Source organism: Halichoeres trimaculatus, unplaced genomic scaffold (assembly GCF_033239565.1).
Source record: "Halichoeres trimaculatus isolate MK-OKI-2021-1 unplaced genomic scaffold, fHalTri1.1 fHalTri1_scaffold_4, whole genome shotgun sequence".
NCBI lineage: Eukaryota > Metazoa > Chordata > Actinopteri > Labriformes > Labridae > Halichoeres > Halichoeres trimaculatus.
The window spans coordinates 21,625,259-21,646,745 of record NW_027437182.1 but is presented as its reverse complement, the minus strand read 5'-3'; the positions used below and the strand labels follow the sequence as shown (position 1 = coordinate 21,646,745).

The 21,487-nt window shown below is 41.3% G+C and overlaps 1 protein-coding gene across 1 annotated transcript in view; it reads right to left on the bottom strand.

Annotated features, from left to right (window-relative positions):
- Window positions 1-1,838: 1,838 nt before the first annotated feature.
- The window catches only part of LOC141789108 (protein-glutamine gamma-glutamyltransferase K-like), a 30,880-nt gene continuing 11,231 nt past the window's right edge, over window positions 1,839-21,487 (bottom strand). Inside the window, exons 4-14 of the mRNA XM_074668418.1 lie at window positions 13,580-13,831; window positions 9,685-9,803; window positions 7,245-7,352; window positions 6,586-6,763; window positions 6,362-6,500; window positions 5,897-6,089; window positions 5,534-5,687; window positions 4,717-5,001; window positions 3,457-3,617; window positions 3,243-3,379; window positions 1,839-3,147 (exon numbers count right to left, since the gene is read on the bottom strand). Coding sequence (XP_074524519.1) covers window positions 3,000-3,147; window positions 3,243-3,379; window positions 3,457-3,617; window positions 4,717-5,001; window positions 5,534-5,687; window positions 5,897-6,089; window positions 6,362-6,500; window positions 6,586-6,763; window positions 7,245-7,352; window positions 9,685-9,803; window positions 13,580-13,831 — 1,874 coding nt within the window. The 3' untranslated portion in view covers window positions 1,839-2,999. The remainder of the gene's footprint in view (window positions 3,148-3,242; window positions 3,380-3,456; window positions 3,618-4,716; window positions 5,002-5,533; window positions 5,688-5,896; window positions 6,090-6,361; window positions 6,501-6,585; window positions 6,764-7,244; window positions 7,353-9,684; window positions 9,804-13,579; window positions 13,832-21,487) is intronic.

Genomic DNA, 21,487 nt, shown 5'->3' with positions numbered 1-21,487 from the left:
GTAAAAGTTGACTTTTATTTTTTAGAAAAATCCTGCAGACTGTACCTTTAACTTTTTTTTTAATATATATATAAGCCAGTTTGGGCTTTTTGTTTGTCTGGCTGGTTGTTTTCCTAGTTGTGGTCTCTCCATTTGATTTTGACTTTTGTTGTTTTGCATCATCACAGAGCTTTGTTGGTGTGTGTTTGATGTAGCTGCTTCTCCTCTGTTATTTATTTTTTTTGTCCTGCAGGGATGTGACTCATGTACTTTTGATGTCTTTGATTCGGTTTCGTCCTCACCATTCACAAAATCAAAAGTGGAGACTCAAAAGTGTCTGATGGTTTTGCTCCTTGGGAGACAGAAAAAAATGCCACTTAAAATTTGATCTTTTATTTTGTGTGAAAACTGCCCTGTGTACCTCTCCCACCCTGTGCAGCCGGGTGATGTTTTTTCTTTGGATTCTGGTTTTGTTCTGGTCTTCACTGAAAGCTCAGGTACAGAACAGAAAACACCTGAGATGAGCTCAGATGGATTCCTCTACATGAATACAGCCTGAGGTTCTTTGAGAAAATCCTCCACATCCTGTGTGAGTCACCAGTCTAACTCTCTGTTTTTTTGGTCTGATGACGTGTTTTGTTACCTTGATGGCTCACTGTCGCTCTCAAAACAGAAAATTAACCCACAACAAGCTAAAAAAAACAGAACACATGAGGCCTCTGGAGAATAAATCACCATCCTATGAGAGGTGCCAGCCCCTACATCATATAACGTGTCATCTAACAATCATTAAAAATAGTAATGTACATGTTTGAACACATTTTACAACGTATTAATTGATTTTTAAAAATAACTACTGTTGATTCAAAAGCATTAAAATAGGAATGAGTGTGGCTTTTGGAAAATACACCTAAAACACTTATATCGTGCTTAAAATTGTTATGTTTTTTAAGCATAAATCTATCCAATGAGGAGCAAATACACATGATATATTTTTGGATGTCAGATGATCGATTTGTTAACAGGTGTAATCTATTTATGAGTTAAGAGTGAAGAGAAATCAATGAGAAGGAGTAGTTTTGTACAGAATTAAAGAGGAGCAGGAAATGAGATGGACCAGATACCAAACATTTCAAGTTGAAACCCCTTAAAAAGGATTACCAGCAATCTCTGCGGTGAGAGCACAACTTATCTCTGCCATCCATTCACTGCTATTTCACAAACCTTGAAGCCATTTATCATCCTTAAAAGTGACATTATTAAATTTTTTTAAAAAAGTGTTTTTTGGTGGTTAACTCCTCCACGTGGGTTGACAAACCATTACACCCTGCAGTGCTTCTGCATCCAAGTTGCATGAGCATCCATCATTGTTGATGAACAATGAATCCCTCTATAGATAAATCCAAAACAGGCTGACACAAGCAAAAAAGATGAGATTGATCAAGCTTAATTGATCAGTACCTATGTGCACATATAGCTGTGTTTTTTAAATGAAACTGCTGTCATGATCTTGGCTCAAATCAAATTAAAACATTTCCCCAAGAAGTAGGAATGAAAACAGGGCTGGAGCCAGAGAACAAAAAACTGAAGAATGAAACACCTGTGAGGTATGACAGGTAAACCTCTGTGAGATTAATGTCACCTGCTGAGAGTGTTTATCTTCACACACAGTTTTATTCCATTGCTGTTGGACTTCAAACATGGCTGCCACACACAGTCGCAATAGTGACTGCTGTGAATCCACAGCGGTCGGATATCGTTGCCTCAACACAATCAACAGACTCCATGATAGTTTCATTTTTTTACATGTATTTATTTTTTATTTATTTTTTATCAAAAACAAAAGCATTCAGGGCAGAATTTATGCATTTAAATATGATTCTTTAAACTGTAAAAATAAATATGTTGTATTTACAAATATCAAAAAAGGAACTAAGTGTAAAGCACATTTCTTTGAAAAAAAATGTCTTTCATTGAAGCTGCCAGACTTCTTGATCTCTCTTTCTGTACACACAGGGGTACAGATATTTAAAGTAAAAGATCAGATTAAAAAGTTCTTAAAACAGTCTGCTTCCACAGGAGTTCACACATGCTAACGATCTGGACATTTCCTCCAACAAATAAACACAGCCCACAATTATATTATATGTAAAAGGACAGTTTCAGAGGAAAACATGTTGATGTAATTGGATGTGATCAGTGGGTTTAAAAGTGAATTGATTTTTTTTTCGCTAGATAAAACTTTCAGTTTATGATGTTTTATACATTTAAGTTGGACTGTACGGGAGCCTGAAGCGGACTGTTTTTTTCGACACAACTCATTTTCAAAAGCTTTCTCAAAATTTCAACATCTTCTTTCTTTTTATTTCAAGTTTAGAAAACTTGTTTTTTTTCCACAGCAAGTTATTTTTATCTATCTATTTATTTATTTATTTATTTATTTATTTATTTATTTATTTATTTATTTATTTTTTATCTTTATTTATTATTTTCTAAATTTCAGACATCAGGGTGTTTTTGGCAAAATAGACCCTAATTATATAAAATCAAATATTGCTCCATGTATGACAGAGTTATTGTGAAAGAAAATTTTCTCTCTATTATAAACAAAAGTATTTTTTATTCTGGTTAAATTTGTGTTCATTTGGGGCCACTGCAGGGTCAGGATTTTAATCAAGATCATGGAAAACAAAAAAACAAAAACAAACAAACAAAAAAAAAAAGAGAGATCTTGATTATTTCAACAACAAAAATAACAAAATATTTAAAAAGATACTGAGCCCTGTGTGTCATCTCAAAATCTGAAGTATTAAATGTAAAGATTTTGATATAATACTGGACTTTTCTGAGGTGAAATCAGCGTCCTGGTTTGACCCGTTTCCCTCTGTGTTCAGTTTCAAACTCTCCTGCAGCATTAGACTAAATCAAAACACCAACTTTACATTTAAATGACACAAAGGATAAATCCAGAGTGTGTTCAGGGAGTCCATTCAGGCTCAAAACTCCTCTGGTTACGCAGCTCAGTCACTCTCCTCCACCGTGACGTCGGTCACACCATGAACCTGGGTGAGCTGCTTACAGTCCAGAGATGCCACTAATTTCCTCAGTCCAGGCTGGGAGGGGACAAAGTGCTCAGTCAGAGTCACAGACGCCAGGCTGTCAATATCTCTGAGGGGAGGACAGGAAATGACAGAGAATCACACAAAGAGACACAAAGACAGGTGTGGAGAAGTCACAGTGTGATATGGAGTTTCCTTTCTCACCCGTAATGAATCTTTCGTGCAGCGAGCAGACCGAGTCCCTCCACGTGGAAGATGACAGATTTCAGCACCTGAGGCAGCGGATTGGTGAAAGAAATCTCTGCCGCCATCTTCTCCCCAACCACGGCCTTCCCAATGGGCTGTAAAGAGAAGCTCAGATTAAACCTGTCCTCACACTGAAACATGATAAACTCCAGCTGAGCTGCGTTTTTCTCACCTTTACAATGAGGTCTGGAGTTCTGAGCCTGAAGCTGAACTGCGTGGCGAGGACCTGCTGGGTCTCTTCGACCCGGCCTAACAGGGTCAGCATCAGAGCCGCCTGGTCTATCAGTTGGTCTTTGTAGTCTTTGTACTCCAAGGTCCACTCCAAGGTCTTTTCTGTTGAGGAAAAAAGGAGCAGAAGATGATTATGTGTGTTTTTACCTTGCTCACAGCCTCATCTTAGCATGACACAATGACAGGGAGGAAACAGGTGTTCAAAGGTGACCCAACAGCACACCTGAGACTCTCAGACATGTTGTTTCTTTTGTGTATCTGCTAGATCTGGGACACAACGGAGCAGAGTCACAGGAAGTTAACACATCAAATTGAGTTGATGCTTATCAGCTCCAGTGATGGAGCAGAGATAGACATGAATCTGAATCTGGATCTGCCTTTTGATCGATGAAGTCAGTGTTTAGTCTGTGAGCTCTGTCAAAGATCACATGACTTGACAGGATGTCACACTCGTTTGGTAGTAAAAACCACGAAAACACAGGGTTAATTAGAAACGATTTACAGATTTTCAGAGTCAGAGTGGTTCATATATTAACGTAAACTGTGCCACAGTGTGGGAGCAGCCACCGCCAAAGCTCTGTCACCTTTGCTTTATCGCCTGAAACCTGGGACAATCCTGAAAGCATCTGTTGTGTTGACCTCAGTGCTCCGGCTGGGGCAACAGCTCAGACAGGTCAGACGCTGCCAGCCTATTAAAGATTTAAAAACCTGCATAAACAAGTCTGTGTGGCTGCTCTGATCTGTTTTTGGTTTAATCTGAAGAATAGCTGATAAAAAATAGAAGAAAAAAAAAGATGAAATCACTTTTATGAGTTGTTGTTTCTGTTTGGGTTCTTGTTTTTTCCTTCTGCTGTTGAAGTTACACTCTGCACACCTCTTATTCCTGCTCTGCATGTTACAGCCTGTTTGTGCTTGGTGTCATTGATTTAGGTTTAATGGAGGTAATCTCCTCTGAGGAGGTAAATGTGATGCGGGGCTTTTTGGCAGAGTTTAATTTTTTACCATACAAGTCCCAGCCTGAAGGTAAGAGACCAAGTATGAGTTTGAAGCCCAGAAGAGCGAGAATGTTTCACTGAGGTGAGACAGAAATCTGCAAACCTGTGTTTTTACAGCTCTCTCATCATTTTTCCTTTGAACTGGATAAAAAAGGGAGACTTTTGTTGTATAGATCTCTGAAATCTGACTCTGAGTCTCCTCTCACCTTCGTTAGGCAGCAGGTCCAGATCTGTGGTGTCCTTCTTGACAGTGGCCTTGTGGACACCGGTGTAGTACATCACCTCCACCTGACTGTGCAGGCCCACCTGACGGTTCTCTGAGCTGCTGTTTTTCAACACGATGGTCAGCACTGCGTCTTTTCCCATCCTTGGTCCCTCCCCGTCCATGGTCACCTCAACAGAGACGTCCTCTGCTGTGGGGGACGAGTAGGCCTCTGCTTTGGAGCCATAGCTGCACGCGGTCTCCACTGCGATACGTTCCCGCTCCGAACCTGTGGATACGACATGATCATGAAACAGTAGATTACTTTAGCTAGCAGCCTAAAATGAGACACAACATTCAAAATGTACCTTGTAGTCCACCACAAAACATATTTAAATAATGCAAGGTGAAGTAATTTTAAAGAACCTCTTAACAGGTTCATATCATCATATTACTACACTGAGGGCTAGCTAGCTAACTAATTAGCTTGTGGACTAATAAATGAACAATGTGATCTTGACAGTGACACTTGTTAGCCATAGCTGGCGAGTTGTATATGCCCTGAAGAAGTGGTGTTAAAGCCTGAGGAGTGCTGATACATACTGGATACAGTACGTGCTAAAGCTAACGTTCAACTCAAGTTAAGAAAACTAGAAAAATCTAACAACCAAACTACTGCAGGAAACAGCTAATTGACAAAATTCAACTGCAGTAGCCTAATGTCGACTTGTATGGGTCAATCACGATGCACATCTACCAGTATGAATAAGTTTTCAGCTGAATGAGTTCCTCTTTACATGAGCATGTCTCTGCTTTTGTACCTTCAGGGTGTTTGTAGAGGTGTGTGATATCCATCCGCTCATCAGAGCCCACAGCCTTAGTGCTGATGAAGTGGCCCACCGTCTTTTTCTCACTATAGATCTGACTGAAGGTCCCGTCTGCGTTCTTCTGCCAGTATATCTTATCACTGTTTACCTGCATTAAAAAGAGAGAGGAGCCTGACAGTGAAGCTCTGAACAGATGGGAGGCTTCATGCTGTGCTGTTTTTGATGGACGCCATATGGCTCATTAATCTTATTATAACACCGTCTACACATAATCTGTCAACATTAAACAAGTCAAACTCAGGGGCTCACTCCTTGAGGTCGAGTGTTTAAAACAAAAAGTTAAAAACTATAGCAAACCTCTGCAAAGACGAACGGAGCATCATGCTTAAGGAACACCTGACCATTACGGACAGCAGCCAGGGAGGCAGGTCCACAGCGAAACGTGCCTTGGCTGGTCTCCTGAGGTGTCGAATCCACTGCCTGCCAGCCCCCGTTACCTGGAGGTAAGTCAGGACGAGCCATCCAGCAGTCGTTCCACACGTGGAAGTTCCTGAAGGAAGTCGCATGAAGGTCAGATTAAACAAACTGAACAGTAACACAGCTCCATTACAAATTCTGAGGATGGGATTCTGACTTTGATCCCAGAATAGACAGGCTGTTTTTCCTGCTGACACCTGATCGGTCAATACTCCTTGGACTACAACAGAAACCTGAGCATGTCCAGTACCAGAATCAAGACCTCCAGCACAGACTTAACATTTTGATGTGGACATGGATCTCTTTCTTTCTTTTGACAACCTTCATTTAAAACGCAGGACCTACCAGATGGAGTCTGTGTTGAAGTGTTCTAAGAGGTTCATGTTCTCATCCAGGTAAACATCTGTGGTCAACGAGACGTCCGTGTCGTGAGCTGAGCTGTAGTTGGTCACAGGTCGGCTGGGGATGCCTAAACAGCGTAAAACTGTAAAAATAAATGAGAGAAGTTAGGCCAACACTCAACATTTTCCACCAATCACACCTGTAGAGGCAGGAAGACACTTTCTGACCTGTAGTGACGACACCAGCAAAGATCCAGCACTGTCCATATTTAACAGGCGTTCCTTTGCTTTGTAAGTATTCATGCAGGATTTCTACGCTGCCGCTCCACACTGTAGGACTGGTTCCCAGTGAATAATCTCCTGACCAGTTTCCTTCCAGGACGCCACGGTCATCAGCTGAGTTCACCTGGAAGAGCGAGACAGTGAGGACGCTTGCAGAAATATCTGAAGACAAACCCTCCGGATGCTGCTAAACAGCTTTGATGAGTAAACACTGAAGATGGTTTTACTGAGTGAAGTTTTCACATCATTACTTCTTTTTAATCATAATTAAAACAGGAGAGGATTTGTGTATTACTGTGATTTGAAAAAATAATGATTCAGCCTTCACTGAGCTGGGGAAAAAGGTGCTCATGCAACCTGTGGCTTCTTGCTGCTTTCATCTGCAGAATTACAGGAATCTTTCAGAACACTGAGTAATTTTATGCCTTGGATGCAAAATATCTCTTTGTGTTTACTTAATTTTTGATGCATGTGTCATTTATGCTTTGCGGTAATTTGTCTGTGTGACTCCACTCCTGCAGAAATGAAGGTTGAATAAAGTGATACTCAAACACCATTAAAGGAAAAATGAAGGTAAAGGGGGGTAAAAAAGTTGAAACTCTCACCATCGCTGAGATGACTCGCACCACATTAACCGGGTCTCCCCGACCCGACGGAGGAGTCCCGCTCTGTTCCAGGACAAAGAGGCAGGCATCGAGAATCTTATCATCAAACTGTAACAAAGAGTGAAACAACACAGAAGAGTCACCACACAGAGAGCAGTGAGACAGCTCTATGATGTGCTGATGTGCAAAACAAACTCTGCCGCTGAAAACAGATCAAAGTCAGATTAAAGCTCATGTGAGGAGTTTTTAACCAGTTATAAATCACACCTAGACAAAAGTGATGCTAGATAGATAGATAGATAGATAGATAGATAGATAGATAGATAGATAGATAGATAGATAGATAGATAGATAGATAGATAGATAGATAGAGAGAGAGAGAGAAGTAGAGAGAGAGAGAGTTAAAATTTAACAGGAGGACACAAAAAATCCTGCAAACTGGCCAACTTCCAGAGAGAAAAGGCAAAGGTCGCTTGACAAAGGTCTATAACCGAAGTATTGCTTCAAGTTTTTTCTCTCCGTAAATTGGTCAGTGTGCAGGATTTTCCATTTTCTTACTGAAAGTATTAAGATATATAACCCTAAATATATCACTATGTCATCTATATTCTGTATAACTGAGTTCTTTTCCTGTGTATGGTTGTGTAGTGTGATTACAATTTAATTTAATGAACTTGTGTTTTGCCCCCTAAAAAAAAAACAATCACACGCTCTGTCTCTGTCTCTGTCTCGATCTTTTTGCAAAAATTTTCTGTGGTATTTCTTAAAGATGCCAGTTCAACACTGCTTAAATCTTGAAATGCTTCTGTATTATGTTGTGTGTTGTATGTTGTGTTATAATAAGTGATACATGTGTAGACTATAATTTGTAGTGATGAAGCATTTTACATTGACCCAAAACTAAGACAGCACAGAATGACATCAGCAGCAACAAACTGCACTGAACTTAAAACTAAATCTTGAAAGAAAGGGCTCACTCAGCACTTGGAGCTCCAGAGACGTGAGATCTCACAGAATCTTACGCCACGAAACGTGACTTCAGAAAATAAACAAACTAAGGGGGTGACAAACATCAACAGTAGGCCGTCATGATGTGAGTCCTGTTATGTAGCAAACAAAAACAAGGAAAAGAAACAGGGAAAATAACGCTACCAGCTGCTCTTCTTTTTCAGTTTTTCTCTTGGCTCTGGTTACAGTTTAGTCTACGTTGACTGGCAGGCTCATGAGCTGTAACACTGGGTTGATGACATTTTGTATTCCAGATCAGAGAGGCTCTCATGTGGAAAATAGTTGGCTTGACTCCACAAATTTAAGGATTATTTTGACTAAATCTGGATGAAAGTACCAGAGGGAGGTGCTAAAACTAAAAGAGTATGAAGGTGTTACTTTGCATCAGACTGCAAGGGAAGCTCAGCTTCCCCTAAAATGTCCCCAAAATAGTGGTGATATGTTCTGCTGTGTGTACATTTCATTGACAAAATATTCGCTAGAATTCCTTCACTCTATTTTTCTACTCTTGTAATTCTATCCACGTTTGTACTGAGAGAGTGCAGTTTAAACCGGAGTCAAGTTCCTTGTATTCTTGAAAATACTTGGCCAATAAAGGTGATTCTGATTCTGATTCTGATTCTGATCTTTTGTTCAGAATCAGCTACTTATCACAGGTAACTGGCTCGACCTCCTTCTCATTCATCCCTGCAGCGTCTCGTCTTTAACACAGTTGGACGCTGAGCATCTTCTGACTTCAGCGGGGAAGAGTAGAGTGGGTTGTTCTACTGTGGAAACTGGACAGTCATTGGATAAACGCTGGGCTTTGTCCCGCCCATCAGACGCTCAGCGTCTCTGGGGGTCTATGAGGCAGTGGGCTGGCCTGGACGCTCGGCTTCTGCATGATGATTGGATGATCTGTCTGAGACGGAGTCCCTTTTTGATTGACAGTGAAATGAGCCAGTCAGCGATCTTGAAGTATAACCCTCCACAGGAGCATCTTCTCAGTTGTTTTGGACTGATCCGGAGGCTTCATCGATCCCCAGCGAGTTTACGTTTCTTAAAACCGACGAGCGTTGTGTTCAAAGATTCTCTCTCTCTTTTCACCAATAAGCAGCTACAGCTACAGCTGTGGAGCTGCTCCCCCTGTCACTCACACTTACAGCCTGCAGGTGTAGAGAGGAGCTTCTCCTGTTTAAAGCGGCTCAAGTCTTACACCCACAACACAATGGGCCAAGGCCGTTTAAGCAGTCTAGCTCTGCTGGCCATTGAGAGAACACTGGTAAAATCTCTGGAAAAAAAAACACCTGGTTGGTACAACAGGGTCACAGATCATTTTTGTGAAAAGGAACAGGGGGTAGAATTTGCGTTTAAATAAATTAATGGTGAAGGTTGGAAAAAATGAGCTTCCCCTCTTGACTGACCAGCAGCTGCTACTGCTTCACATCTTTACCTGTCCATAGTTCCAGGTCCGCACACCAATCTGGTTCATGGTGCCGTAGTACATCCGTCCAACGTCATTTAGGACGTACTCCTGCCGCTCGTCCTCAGAGTCCATGAACACCGTGTCATCTAGGAGAGAAACCAGAACAAGATTAAAGTAAACTCGACCTAACCCTCTGATAATGGTGTCATTTTTGCTTTGTTGCACGTCTTCTATCAGGACTCTGTCTTTTGTTTCACTGAGCTGAAAACAGACCGTTATAAAACACTGCCCTGCTGTAGGCGTTCAGGTATTCATCAAAATATTTATGCTCATTATTCGAGCACTTCTGTCTTATGAAAATGTTTTCAGAAACTCCAGTGAATGCGGTTTTAGCCTTGTTGAGATAAAAAGCTTTTAGACTGATAAAGGTCTGGTGGGTTCTGCTGCACACGTCCATTAAGAGGCCATGATGCGTGTGTCTCATTTGTTTCTTTTGTGGCGTTTGCTTGGAGGAAAATTTGCAGACATTTTTTTAAGAAATAAAGAGTTAAAGGTGAAAATCTGCTCCACTCTCCTCTTACAGTTTTTCTGAAAAGAACATAAAGCCCGACAGCTAGGATTAAGAAGAAACCAGCCTGCTGCTGTCTGACAGACAGGTAAAATATCAGCTTGTCTCCACCACGTACAGCCCTCATTAAAGCCTCCGTTTAGGAAAAGCACTGGATTAAAGTCAGAACGCCAGGGATAAGGAAGAGTTTTTAGTAATCCGACCAAAAATGAGCAGCATTCAGAAAAACAACTCGACCAATTACACCTTCAGGCGCTCTTGGGATTGTCTCATTTTTCTGGCTAAATTGGCTTCACATAGCCAATGACAGCGATGTGTGGAGGTTGCCAGTTTTTCTATAAAAATCTTCATTGTCATATTTACACTCAGGGGTCTGATTCACAAAGGATGTGCTGCTAAATATCAGTTAAATCTGTGCCAGTTGGACAAATGGACATGAAGTGCTTTTCAACTAGAAATACAGAGAACTTTAAGAGCCTGGAACTTTTCCTCAAGGGACAAAAGATGCTTTTATTCCAGGGGTATTAACCTGTATTAACCTGAATGTAGGACAACCAGGATTATAAGAGGGCAAGAGGCAGGGTACACCCTGAACTGGTCGCCAGTCAATCACAGGGCTAAAAGAGATGGACAACCGTTCACGCACACACTCACACCTATGAACCATTTAGAGTGACCAATTAACCTGGTGAGCCTGCTTTTGGACGGTGGGAGGAAGCCAGAGGACCCAGAAAGAACCCACGCATATACGAGGAGAACATGCAAACTCCACACAGAAAGGCCCATCGGCCAAGCTGGATAACAAAAGTTTTCTTTGTTTCAAGAAACTAGTTGTTTAAATTCTGAGAAAAACATTAAAATGATAATTAGAGACTGCTTTCAATTGTGGCTACAGATGAAATATCTGTGTTTCAAATGTAATTCTGACGACAGCTCTGGTAATGGGCATGCCTTCGTCACGTTTCCCAGTAACAATCACACACACCCTGCTGTCAGTCTTTTGGAAATAGCCACTTTGAGGAGAACAATAAACTTTTCCATCGGACACATGATTGGACACTACACCCTGTAACTCCATTTTTTTTGGCTGCCTGACAGTTGTTTAATGTCTGCTGCACTGACCACCATCATCTTAAAATTAGCTTCATAACTCAGCATCAGTTGACTGATGACTCGCCCATCTTTTGCTCCTTATTTATTTCTCTGGACAATCACAGCACCCCTCCTTTTCTCATCTCCTGACCAAAGCTCCTGTCACTGCGTCTCTACTGTGATTTTGTTTTTTTTTAAACAAAAGACAATGAACAATGACCAACACTATAGACAAGTGCTTAATACAAATCCAAATGAAAAAAATAGACCAAAAACATAAGAGACATCAGAGGAAAAAGTAGAAGAAGAAAGGGTAGAAAGATATGTATGTACATGTCAAATATATAGAAAATATGTCGGGACATGTAAATCATGTAATAATAGATGAAAATATATATCATTTTTGGATGTTTAAAGAGAAATCCTCTCCAAGAAACTCAGAACAAAAGGTCTACTGTTTTGATACTCTGGTATTCTCTTTAAAAAAAATGTAAATAGGAGGTGCATTTTTTAAATTTACATTTGTGAGTGTGAGATTTATCATATAAAATAATAAAAATTAACAATAAATTCTATGTTTTTATTATATGTGTAAAATATTACAGATTTGCAATCAATAATGAGATAAAAGTTGGTTTTGCAAAACAAATCCGTCACTCTCCGTCACTTGAGACCAGAAAATTGAAGAACATGTACAATTATAAAATAGGTGCTCCACTGATTCTGGTAAGTTATTGCATAAAGAACAATTCCGATCTTTCTCTATGAATCTGGATAGATTTAGATTAGAAGGCTGAATGTTGTGCAAAACTTTAAAATGTATTTCTTTAATCTTCTTCTCTGCTGTGACTGACCATAGACTGTATATAGAGAGGACAGCGTGGCTCCGCCATTTATCATTGTGCGGTTTTGAAGCCAAAATTCTTCCGTCACAGGCGCAGCCATTGGTAGCTGTTGTGCAGCCAGAGCCTGCGCGGACGATGAGGGATTCTAGGAGAATCTGAGTGGAGCTGGGTGACAAAAATAATTATTGTTTTTTTTCTTTCGAGAGTCTAATCACTTTTTGATTCTACCTCTCGCCATATTTTACTATCCCCGAAAAAAAATACATGAGAACAGCATCTTTCAATCATCGTTAAACGTTACGCAACACCTTGTTTTTAACCTCGTATAACTAATGAAAATGAAACTTTTCAGAAAAAAGAGAGCTTGAATACAAGACAGCCATATAAAATCTTCAAATCACCACAACAATCGGACATGAGAAACATTTCTACGAGGAGTATTGATTTTTTTAAAGTTTGACCACAGCCCATCTGGAATGACTGGAACGCTGGATTTTTTAACCTATACTGCAGCCAGCCACCAGGGGGAGCAGTTTATGTGGAGACCTCATTTCGAGCTCAGCAAGCGGACGTCCATTTTTTTACAGTCTATGTGATTGACAGATGACTGCAGCCACTGTGAGGTCATTGGCTTTACAAAAAGCTTGCACCCTCTACTGTTGTGGTTGTGAAGCAACCCTAAACAATTACCAGCATGTGTCAATTGTCAAACCCTGATTATAAGACGACCTTCCTTCTCTTTTTCGCATTATTTTTAATGAAAAATACCCTGCCTTGTATTCAGGTCTATACAGTACTTTCCAGAAGTCAGGAACTAGACACATTTTTGGAGTTCATTGAGCTGCTTTTGCTGACTTAATCAGCAAAAATGCTTGGTTACTGACTGTGAAATCCATGGCACATCTGTCCTAACCCAGCTCTGAGCACCACAGTGAAGAAGCTAACAGCTCATCTTCAATCACATGCAGCAGAAGAGCAAAGCGCTCACAGCCGCTGAACATCATGGGCGTATTTGCCCCTGAATGTTATCACAGCAACGCGCTTTCTAAAGTGGACCTCCAGGTGGAGCAGCCAGTTTTCTGGATCTTTCGCAGCAATTGAATAGTTCAAGTGATGGCGCCTGTCCTACTGGGTGGAGTTTCTCTACCTTTAACTCTCAATTACTCACCTGATTAGTCTCTTGTTTTCTGCTGTTGTCGTTGAATTACATAAACATCCCTGAACATGACGTGGTGATGTTAAAACAAAACCAGTCAACATTAAAAAACTCAACACCTCTTCCTCCTGCTCCCAGAAAAATGTGGTATTTCAAGTTGTGAGAGCACATCTGACCCAGCTAAACTTTCCTTGTGTGGAGGATGTATCAGGAGCTGAATACTGTGAAGTGATGTGTGGCAGGGTCTTTGGTATGGTTTACCTTCACACCAGGGGTTGAAGAGCATGATGATGTCGTTGGCGGGGTCGTGTGTGGAGACGGCCTGGCCATTCGGACAGTTTGTCCCCACAGTGAGTTGATATCGACCGATGAGGGCCGTGGGTGGAGAATTCACAGACAGCTTCACCTTTTTGTCGTCTTCTTTCACAACAGCAGCCTCCCATCGACCGTCCTCCAGCTCCTCCACCAGAGGGATGATGACGTGAGTTCCCTTCGCCACAGTTGGCAGAGCGCCTGAGAGCATGACATGACACACTTATAATACACAAACACACACACCTGAAGAATACTCAGCATGTCGGAGCTTCTGTTGTTCAGACCGAGCCCAGAGTGAAGCACAGCCCCTCCATTTATACCACACCTACATCACTCACCTGGGAATGTTTGGGTAAACAGAAACCAAACACAGAGGACCCAGGGAGCTCTTGGCAGAACACACACACAAATACACATTCAGGTGCACTCTCACACACACTGCATGTCATGACAGCATTTGATCTCTGAAGCTTTAATATAAAATGGATCTGTTTGCGCCTGATTTTAGAGAAAGCTCTTGTGCTTCTGCTCGATGGAAAGAATAATAATTAAAAAAAAAAAACAGCCAACCAAACAGAGCTCTTTTCTCAGAGTTCTCACTTTTAAAAAGTGACACACTCAGTTAGCAGTCAGATTAATTTCACATCATATGATGTGGACAAAGCCCTGCAGAGAAACTGATTATTTTAAGGGAGGTTATAAGAATCAGCTCACGAAGGTTTTCAGGCCAAGTAGTTTTCTTTTATATGCACCTGTCACTGTTCACAGTCTGACTCATATCGTAGGAAGCCAATGTGAAGATGGACTGAATAGGTGACATTAAATCTTTAGCTCCAAGAAACGAAATGACTTTTTGAGGAACCTCTGAGATAAATAAAGGGATTTTTCAGAGATTTCCAAACAGAGTTCTTTTTTAAAGAGTGCTCGTTCACTGTCTAATTTACAACTTCATATGAGGCATTTACAAAGCTTTTGACCTATCAGGTATGTTACATCTTTTGAAGAGGAGCCACTTTATCTTTTTATGGTGAGTCTCAGTTTCACTGTAAACTGTAGGTTACAAAGAGGCTTCACTCTGTCTTCACTTTAGAGGTACAAAGCTGAAAAGAAACTGATAGTAGTTAACAGCTCTTAAGTTTTCAGATGCAGATTTGTCCAAAAAAATCAAAAGTCAAACTTTGTCAGGTCTTTCCTTAAAGATATGGTCTACCATTTGGAAGCTTGGTAATTATTAATAACACTGTTTATGAGGACGTTATGGTCTGATGGTCCGATCTTCACAATATAAAAAGCAAAAAAAAAAAAAAGCAAAAAAAATAAACATCCATTCAGCTGCAAAACGGCATAATTATTGACCAATCAGAACCGCCGTTCCCCTCATTTCGGGTTTGTGCATGAGTCCATCCATCATTGAAAATGAGGGTAACCTTAATGTCTTTTTGAGAATAAAAAAAGGTTTGAAGTGAAATGTTTTTCTTAGCACCTCCTACAGGCCTGGAGGACCTCTGTTGTAAATCAAGGAATTGCAGTGTCAGAGCGTGGTCACACTGGCCCTCCAAAACGTGCCGTGCCTAAGCACAATTGCCCCCCTGCAGCGCTGTTCCCCAGCTGGAGAGTACGGCCAGCAGTCACACTACCTCAATATGAACCAGACTTTAGTGGGTATCAGACACGCGCACAGCCCGCCTTCTTCATCGTGAAGCTTCTGTTTACATAAAGCGCGATCTCATCAGAGTCAGCACAATGAGACACAGAGAGCACTGCTACAACTTTAGAGACTTTTGGACTTATATGAAGTCCTTTTCGCCCGACGGCAGCCCTAAAACACCCCTATAACACCCCTAAAACACCCCTATAACACCCCCGCTTTGTTTAAAATGATCGTTCGAGAGATGCGCTCGCTGTGATTATACGTAATGGATCGCGCGAGCTGTCCGCGTGCTTGTGCTCATGCACGAAGTAAACCATGCCGAAGCCCACCTCTTCGAAGGGTGCCGAAGCACGGAAGGGAATCGTGCTTGAGCACAGCACAGTTGCGGTCACATTGGCCATTCCAAACGTGCTTTACGGCTGAAGCGTGCTTAGGCACGGCACGATTGGCCAGTGTGACCGCGTCGAAAGTCATTTGCAAGTTTTGCAGCACATTTGTTTTTATGCATTTTTTGAGTTTTAGTGTCATGTCTCTTTTCATCTGTAGTGCATCTCCTGCAGTGTTTATTTCAGACGTTTGCACAAGTTTATATTCTTAAAGCAGTTAAAATGTGATTTTCCTGATGACTGTTTCAGCCAATGCAGATCATCTGTCCTTGTGGGCCACCGTACAGAACGGCTGCGAATTTAGGACCTAAGCAGAGTTAAGTCTTTGAGTTGTCTAACCCTCCCTATTTATCCATCATCACCTCACTTCAGCATGTACTGATTTCCACCTGTGCTCTACCTGTTCCTGGTCTGCCTGCCAGAACCTGCCTGAAAACCTTCAGTTGTACAATAAATGATCACACTGCATCAGTATGTCTGCATCCATCTCATTCACATCATCATCATCAGATAATCTCTGCCAAACATAGCACTGACTGACTCAAGGCCCAAACCAGATTTTCTCCTCGCTGTGTTGGGAGAGGCTGGTGAGAACTTAACTCCTGCACTGTGAGCACCCATTGGGAAACCTCACCCCTCCCTGGCAGTGATCCTCCATCATCTGTGGGTGTGAGTGCGTCTTTGTTTGCTGTGTTTACAAATCGCTTAACAGAACCAAGTCATCGTGCTGCAATTTAGCCTTGCACTTCTTTTTTTTGTGAGCAGAATGTGAAAAGGTTTGTATGTGTGCTGCAGCTTTCACCTCCTGCCAGAGAAATGGGTAAAATAAAAACAACGGAAAATGGAGGTAATGAGCCGGAGCAGCAATTTCTTTCTTTTTCTACTGCGTCATGATCAGACTATACTTCAACAAGAAACAACAAAATAATGTTTGTGGGGGAATAATGGCCAGTTGTCTATAAAACTCACAGAGCTTTATGGATATGACTATAGAGCGTACAGCCTGACTTGCAAAAAATGAGAATGAGATCAGCCTTTCCTCTTTCAACAGAAAACAGGGCAGAAGGGAAAGGTAGAGCTTACAAACTAACATAGTGGGGAGGAACTCAGGCCAAAACAGGTTTCTCTCTAGCCTCTGTCTTTTGTCACACTGGCCATTCAAACCATGCTGAACTCAAGCACTACTGCCTCACCACACCATTCCCCTGTTGGAGAGTATGGTCTGCGGTCACACGACTCTGAACTGGACTTGAGGCACACGCATGGCCCACCTATGTCATCATGAAGCATCTAAGCGTGATCTTATCAGAGTCAGCACAAGACACCGAGAACACAGCTACGGCTTTAGAGACTTTTTGATCTATGTTGAGTTTTTTTGCTACGGCACCTGCTACTGTAAAAAATGATTGTCAAGAGGAGCAGTCGCAGCAATCGTACATCATGGATTATTCGTCATGTTCGGTGCTTATGCTTGTCCCAGAGGTGAACCACACTGAAGCACGGCACACTTGCGGTTACACTTACCAAACAATCTGGGCCTGTATGCATGACAAACCATTAGCAGGGAGAATAGGCTGTTTAATGGTGAAAAAAAACATTGATTAGCGGTATGCATGAGCCAGGTTAATGGCCTAAAAGAGCGTTAAGTTTAATGGAGGTATATCCCACCATAACAGGCGCTAACGGCAGGATAACAGCGCCTGTTCAGCTTTTCAAAGGCGGACATCACGCAATATGTTACAGTTTGAGACAAAATATGCAAAGACAGTGGACAATCCTTTGGAGATGTGGTGATGTGTAGCCATACAGCAGCTTTAGATTTAGGAGACAGATGAGATAAGGGAGACAAACCGGCAAGGCTCGCTGCCATCAGTTTTATATGTTTGATTTGCTTTTTGATTTCATGTGTCTGGGTCCTTCCAAGACGTGTGTGGTGAAATGTTGGAGTTCATAAACTGCTTTCAGAGTTATTCATTGAGATACTGGGGCATTGCTGCAGTGGTTGTTTCACAAAGCAGTTTTTCTACTGTGAGCTCGAGAACACCACAGGCATTTACTCTGTTCAAGATCACCAAACTTTCTCTTTCTCTTTGTTTACCCGATGGACTCCTAGATAGCAGCTGTTTGTTCATGTGTGTTCATGTAATAAAATTAGTGTTGGGCAAGTTAACGCGTTATTTTTGCGTTAACCCGTCAATCTATTAAGGCCGTTGGATATTTTATCGCACATTAGTGCATGTTGCTCACATGCTATTATTTTGTAAATGTCTGTTGCTGACCGCGGTGGACCCACAAGTGAAATTGGCGGAAAAACACGATGAGTAACCAAAACAAGCATGGAGAAGAGGGGCAACACCACAGAACTTAAAGGCGCTCGCCGCTTAGTGTATCAGTCCGCGCGCACGGTGTGCCAGATATTAACAAACGCAGGTAGTCTGCCAGGACGAAGAGACATGATGAGAACTAGAGCCTTATTTAGCGGTGTTTTTGTGTGAAAGTAACGCGCTGAAAATTCTCTAAATAAAGCGTGAATGCAGACCGATATCAGAGTTTTTCGGTGGGAGTCAGTTTATTTGTGTTTTTGGTCAAGTAAAATATGGCCCTGTCTGAGTGCAGAGGAAACCAGCAGAGGAGCAGGGAGGGGGTGTTTGGTGCGAGCGCCCTGGGCTTCCGCTGCACAAAATCACTGCTGTAGGGGTAATTTCTGCCCTAAACCTTGTGATAGGACCCAACTTGTTCCATCCCAGAGTATCACTTTAATGCCCTGACAGTGGCAATAAGCTTTAATTTTGTATTTACATTTTGTAAATTTGATTTGCACTAAATATGTGATTTAACTATTACTTTATAACAAGTACTGATTTAGTGTTTGCATGACAGATGTTATGGCACTTTCACAATGCGATTAATTATGATTAATCAGGGAAATCATGCGATTAATTACAATTAAAAGTTTTAATCGTTGCCCAGCCCTAAACAAAATATCGATTTCTCCAGCTGAAAATGCTTTTCTTGATCTTCTCTCGGTCACACCGTTGCCACTCACCAGGTTTATTACTGTTCATGAGTGGTAGATATGCCCAGTTTGCATTTGTTTGACGGGGTTTCCCAGGAGTTCACCTTAATTATGATGTAATTTGCACCTGCGTCTCTCATGGTGTAATTACTTAGGCTGATTATTTGCAATAATAAAGTCTGAATGTACATATGGGCCCTGGGCTTTAGGGTTGAAGTGTGCTTAAGCATGGTACCGTTTGCCAGTGTAACCACGCTCTTACATTCTCTTTAGACTCTTCCCTCTGTTTTCTATTTCTTCCCTCTTTCCTTATGAAAAATAGAGGAGAAGGAGGAGGTAGAGGGTTTAATTATACTTGGCCAGGATAAACTCGAACAAATGTGTCTCTCCTTAGTTTTTCTTTCTTGTTTTCTTCCCTACAACTCTACAGACTTCTGTCTCGGTTTTTCTCTTTTCATTCCTTTCTCCCCTCTTGTAAACTGGGTGGTAGAGGAAGGTGGAGTGCAAAGCCCAATCCGGATGGAGTGACCTTTAAACTGCCTTCATACCCTGGTCCTGTTCTCTATGTCCTCTTTCCTACGTCTCTTTACAGACTCCTGCCTCCATTTTTCTTTTTTCACTCCCTTGAAAATGAAGGAGTAGGGGAGAGGCATCACGACACCAAACTGAAGGCGACCTTTAGCCCAAACAAGCCTCTCTCCTCGGTTTGCTTTGGCTTTCTTCTTCCTAACAACTCTCTATAGATGGTGTAAAAAGAGCAAAACTGTGCTTTCTTGTAAAATTTCACATCAGGTTGGATACACTTTAGTCAGGTGAGTGTATAGGTTAGAGCTCCAGGCACATCACATCAGACATGCCTGATCTGGATGCTCATTACTGCTGCTGTGCTGCTTTGCTCTACCATGATAGGTATGAGCACGACAGCCACTTCCTCATCTGACTTCTGGGATAAATAATTAACACATAAATTTCCTGAAATGTCAAAATATCAAATATCTTAACTACACGCTTACTCAGAAAGCATAATATAAACATTTTTTCTCAGACCTTCAGAGGCAGATTGTTATGAAATATTCTGAGATGATTTTGCTCCCAAGTGTGAAAAATCCTCCTGATACCACTGACATTGGAGACTTTCATCTTCACCCCTCAGAAGAAGAAAAACAGCACCAGGGGAGTCTCTCACAACAACTAAATTGTCAGCTTGCCGTTCAATCTTCTGCACACTCTCAATCTTGGAGGTGTTATGAAAATTGTAGCCTCTCTGAGTGCGTACGGGGCATCAGAGTTAGAAATCACACAGAAAGCCACGACGCTGGAGCTCTGAGGCGTCACTGCTTTCCTCCTGAATTATAAAGAATGCTGTGTTTCAGATCAGGCTGTGATTAGCTCAGACTCAGAGCGGGTTCCTGCATGCACGGGTGTCTTCCACTTGAACTGAGACCTCAGCAGAAAAATTACCCTTTTTTGTTTTAAAATGTAATATTCATCCTCTCTTATTTATGGAGAGGCGGCTAAATGACTCAAACTGGCATCATGAGCTGCTGCTGTTGTCCTGCTTATCTCTGCTCTGATAGATGGCCTTTTTAAAAGACTGCAGGATTATTAATCAGCAGTGCCATTAAGTTCAAAATGTTTTTGTTGTTGATTTTATAGCTATTGTCATTCAGCTCCCTGTCTGTAAAGATCACCATTAAGCAAGTTTAACAGTCTAAGAGGAAATTCACTAAGAATGGATTATAGACATTAATAGTGCATCATTTCCCCGCTACCTGCTCTGTCTCAGGGTCTGAATCACAAAGCGAACTGCTCTAATGATATTTAAACTGAAAAACATCCACAAAGTTTTGCAGCTCTGTTTAGTTTCTTTCAGTTTTCACCTGGTCGTGACTCAGATGAGCTGTTAGCATCTCCACTCTGATCAGCACAGAGCTGTGCTGTGTACTCTAATCCTGCCAGCTCTAAACTCAACCCACATACTGATGAGTTGGAGGAGGAGGAGAAGTCCTTGCTATTTTATTTAGGAGTTGATTCATGATGGATGACTAAGCAGCAACCTCTGGGCTAAGACAATGAGAAAATCCTGAAGTGCTCAAATCTGCAGCTCGAGAGTCCACTTGAGGCTTTCTCAGAAGTATCGGAGGTCACATACACACCAAGCTCAAAAAAGCCGTTTTCACAGCAGAAATTAACCTGTTTATAACCTGGTTCAAAAAAACGACTCCTGTCTGAATCATTTATTTCACTATCAGCACACACTGTACCAGGGTGAATTTTTTTCTAACTCAGCAGTTCAGAGGATATTAAAATTGTAAGCTTGCCCAATCAGAGGCACAGCTCAGGTCATGTGACAGATCATGACGCGATAGCCGATTTGCTTCAAAAATCATTTCAGAAACAGACGAGTGATGTCAGGGAGACAACATCCATTGAATTTACAGTCTATGCAGATGATGCATATTTCAGTTTTTAACCTAAGTATAAGTTTTCTGCTGTGATGATAAAACATAGAGCACTTTAATAATACTAAATGTTTTATGTTCAATTTTTACTTTTTAAATTTTTTAATTTGTTCTTATCTTGTCTTTGGTGTTTTATAATTGTGTGATGTTGATCTCACGTACTGCAAAACAAATCTACCAACGGGTACAAATAAAGTAACCTGATATATACATATTGTATATACATATTGTACATTTTCTGACTTTTAAAGGCCCAACTAGGGACAAGAGTTGGAAATTAGCATTTGCTATGAACTCTCTGTGCAGCACATCAGATTCATACTTAGCGATGGAACTATG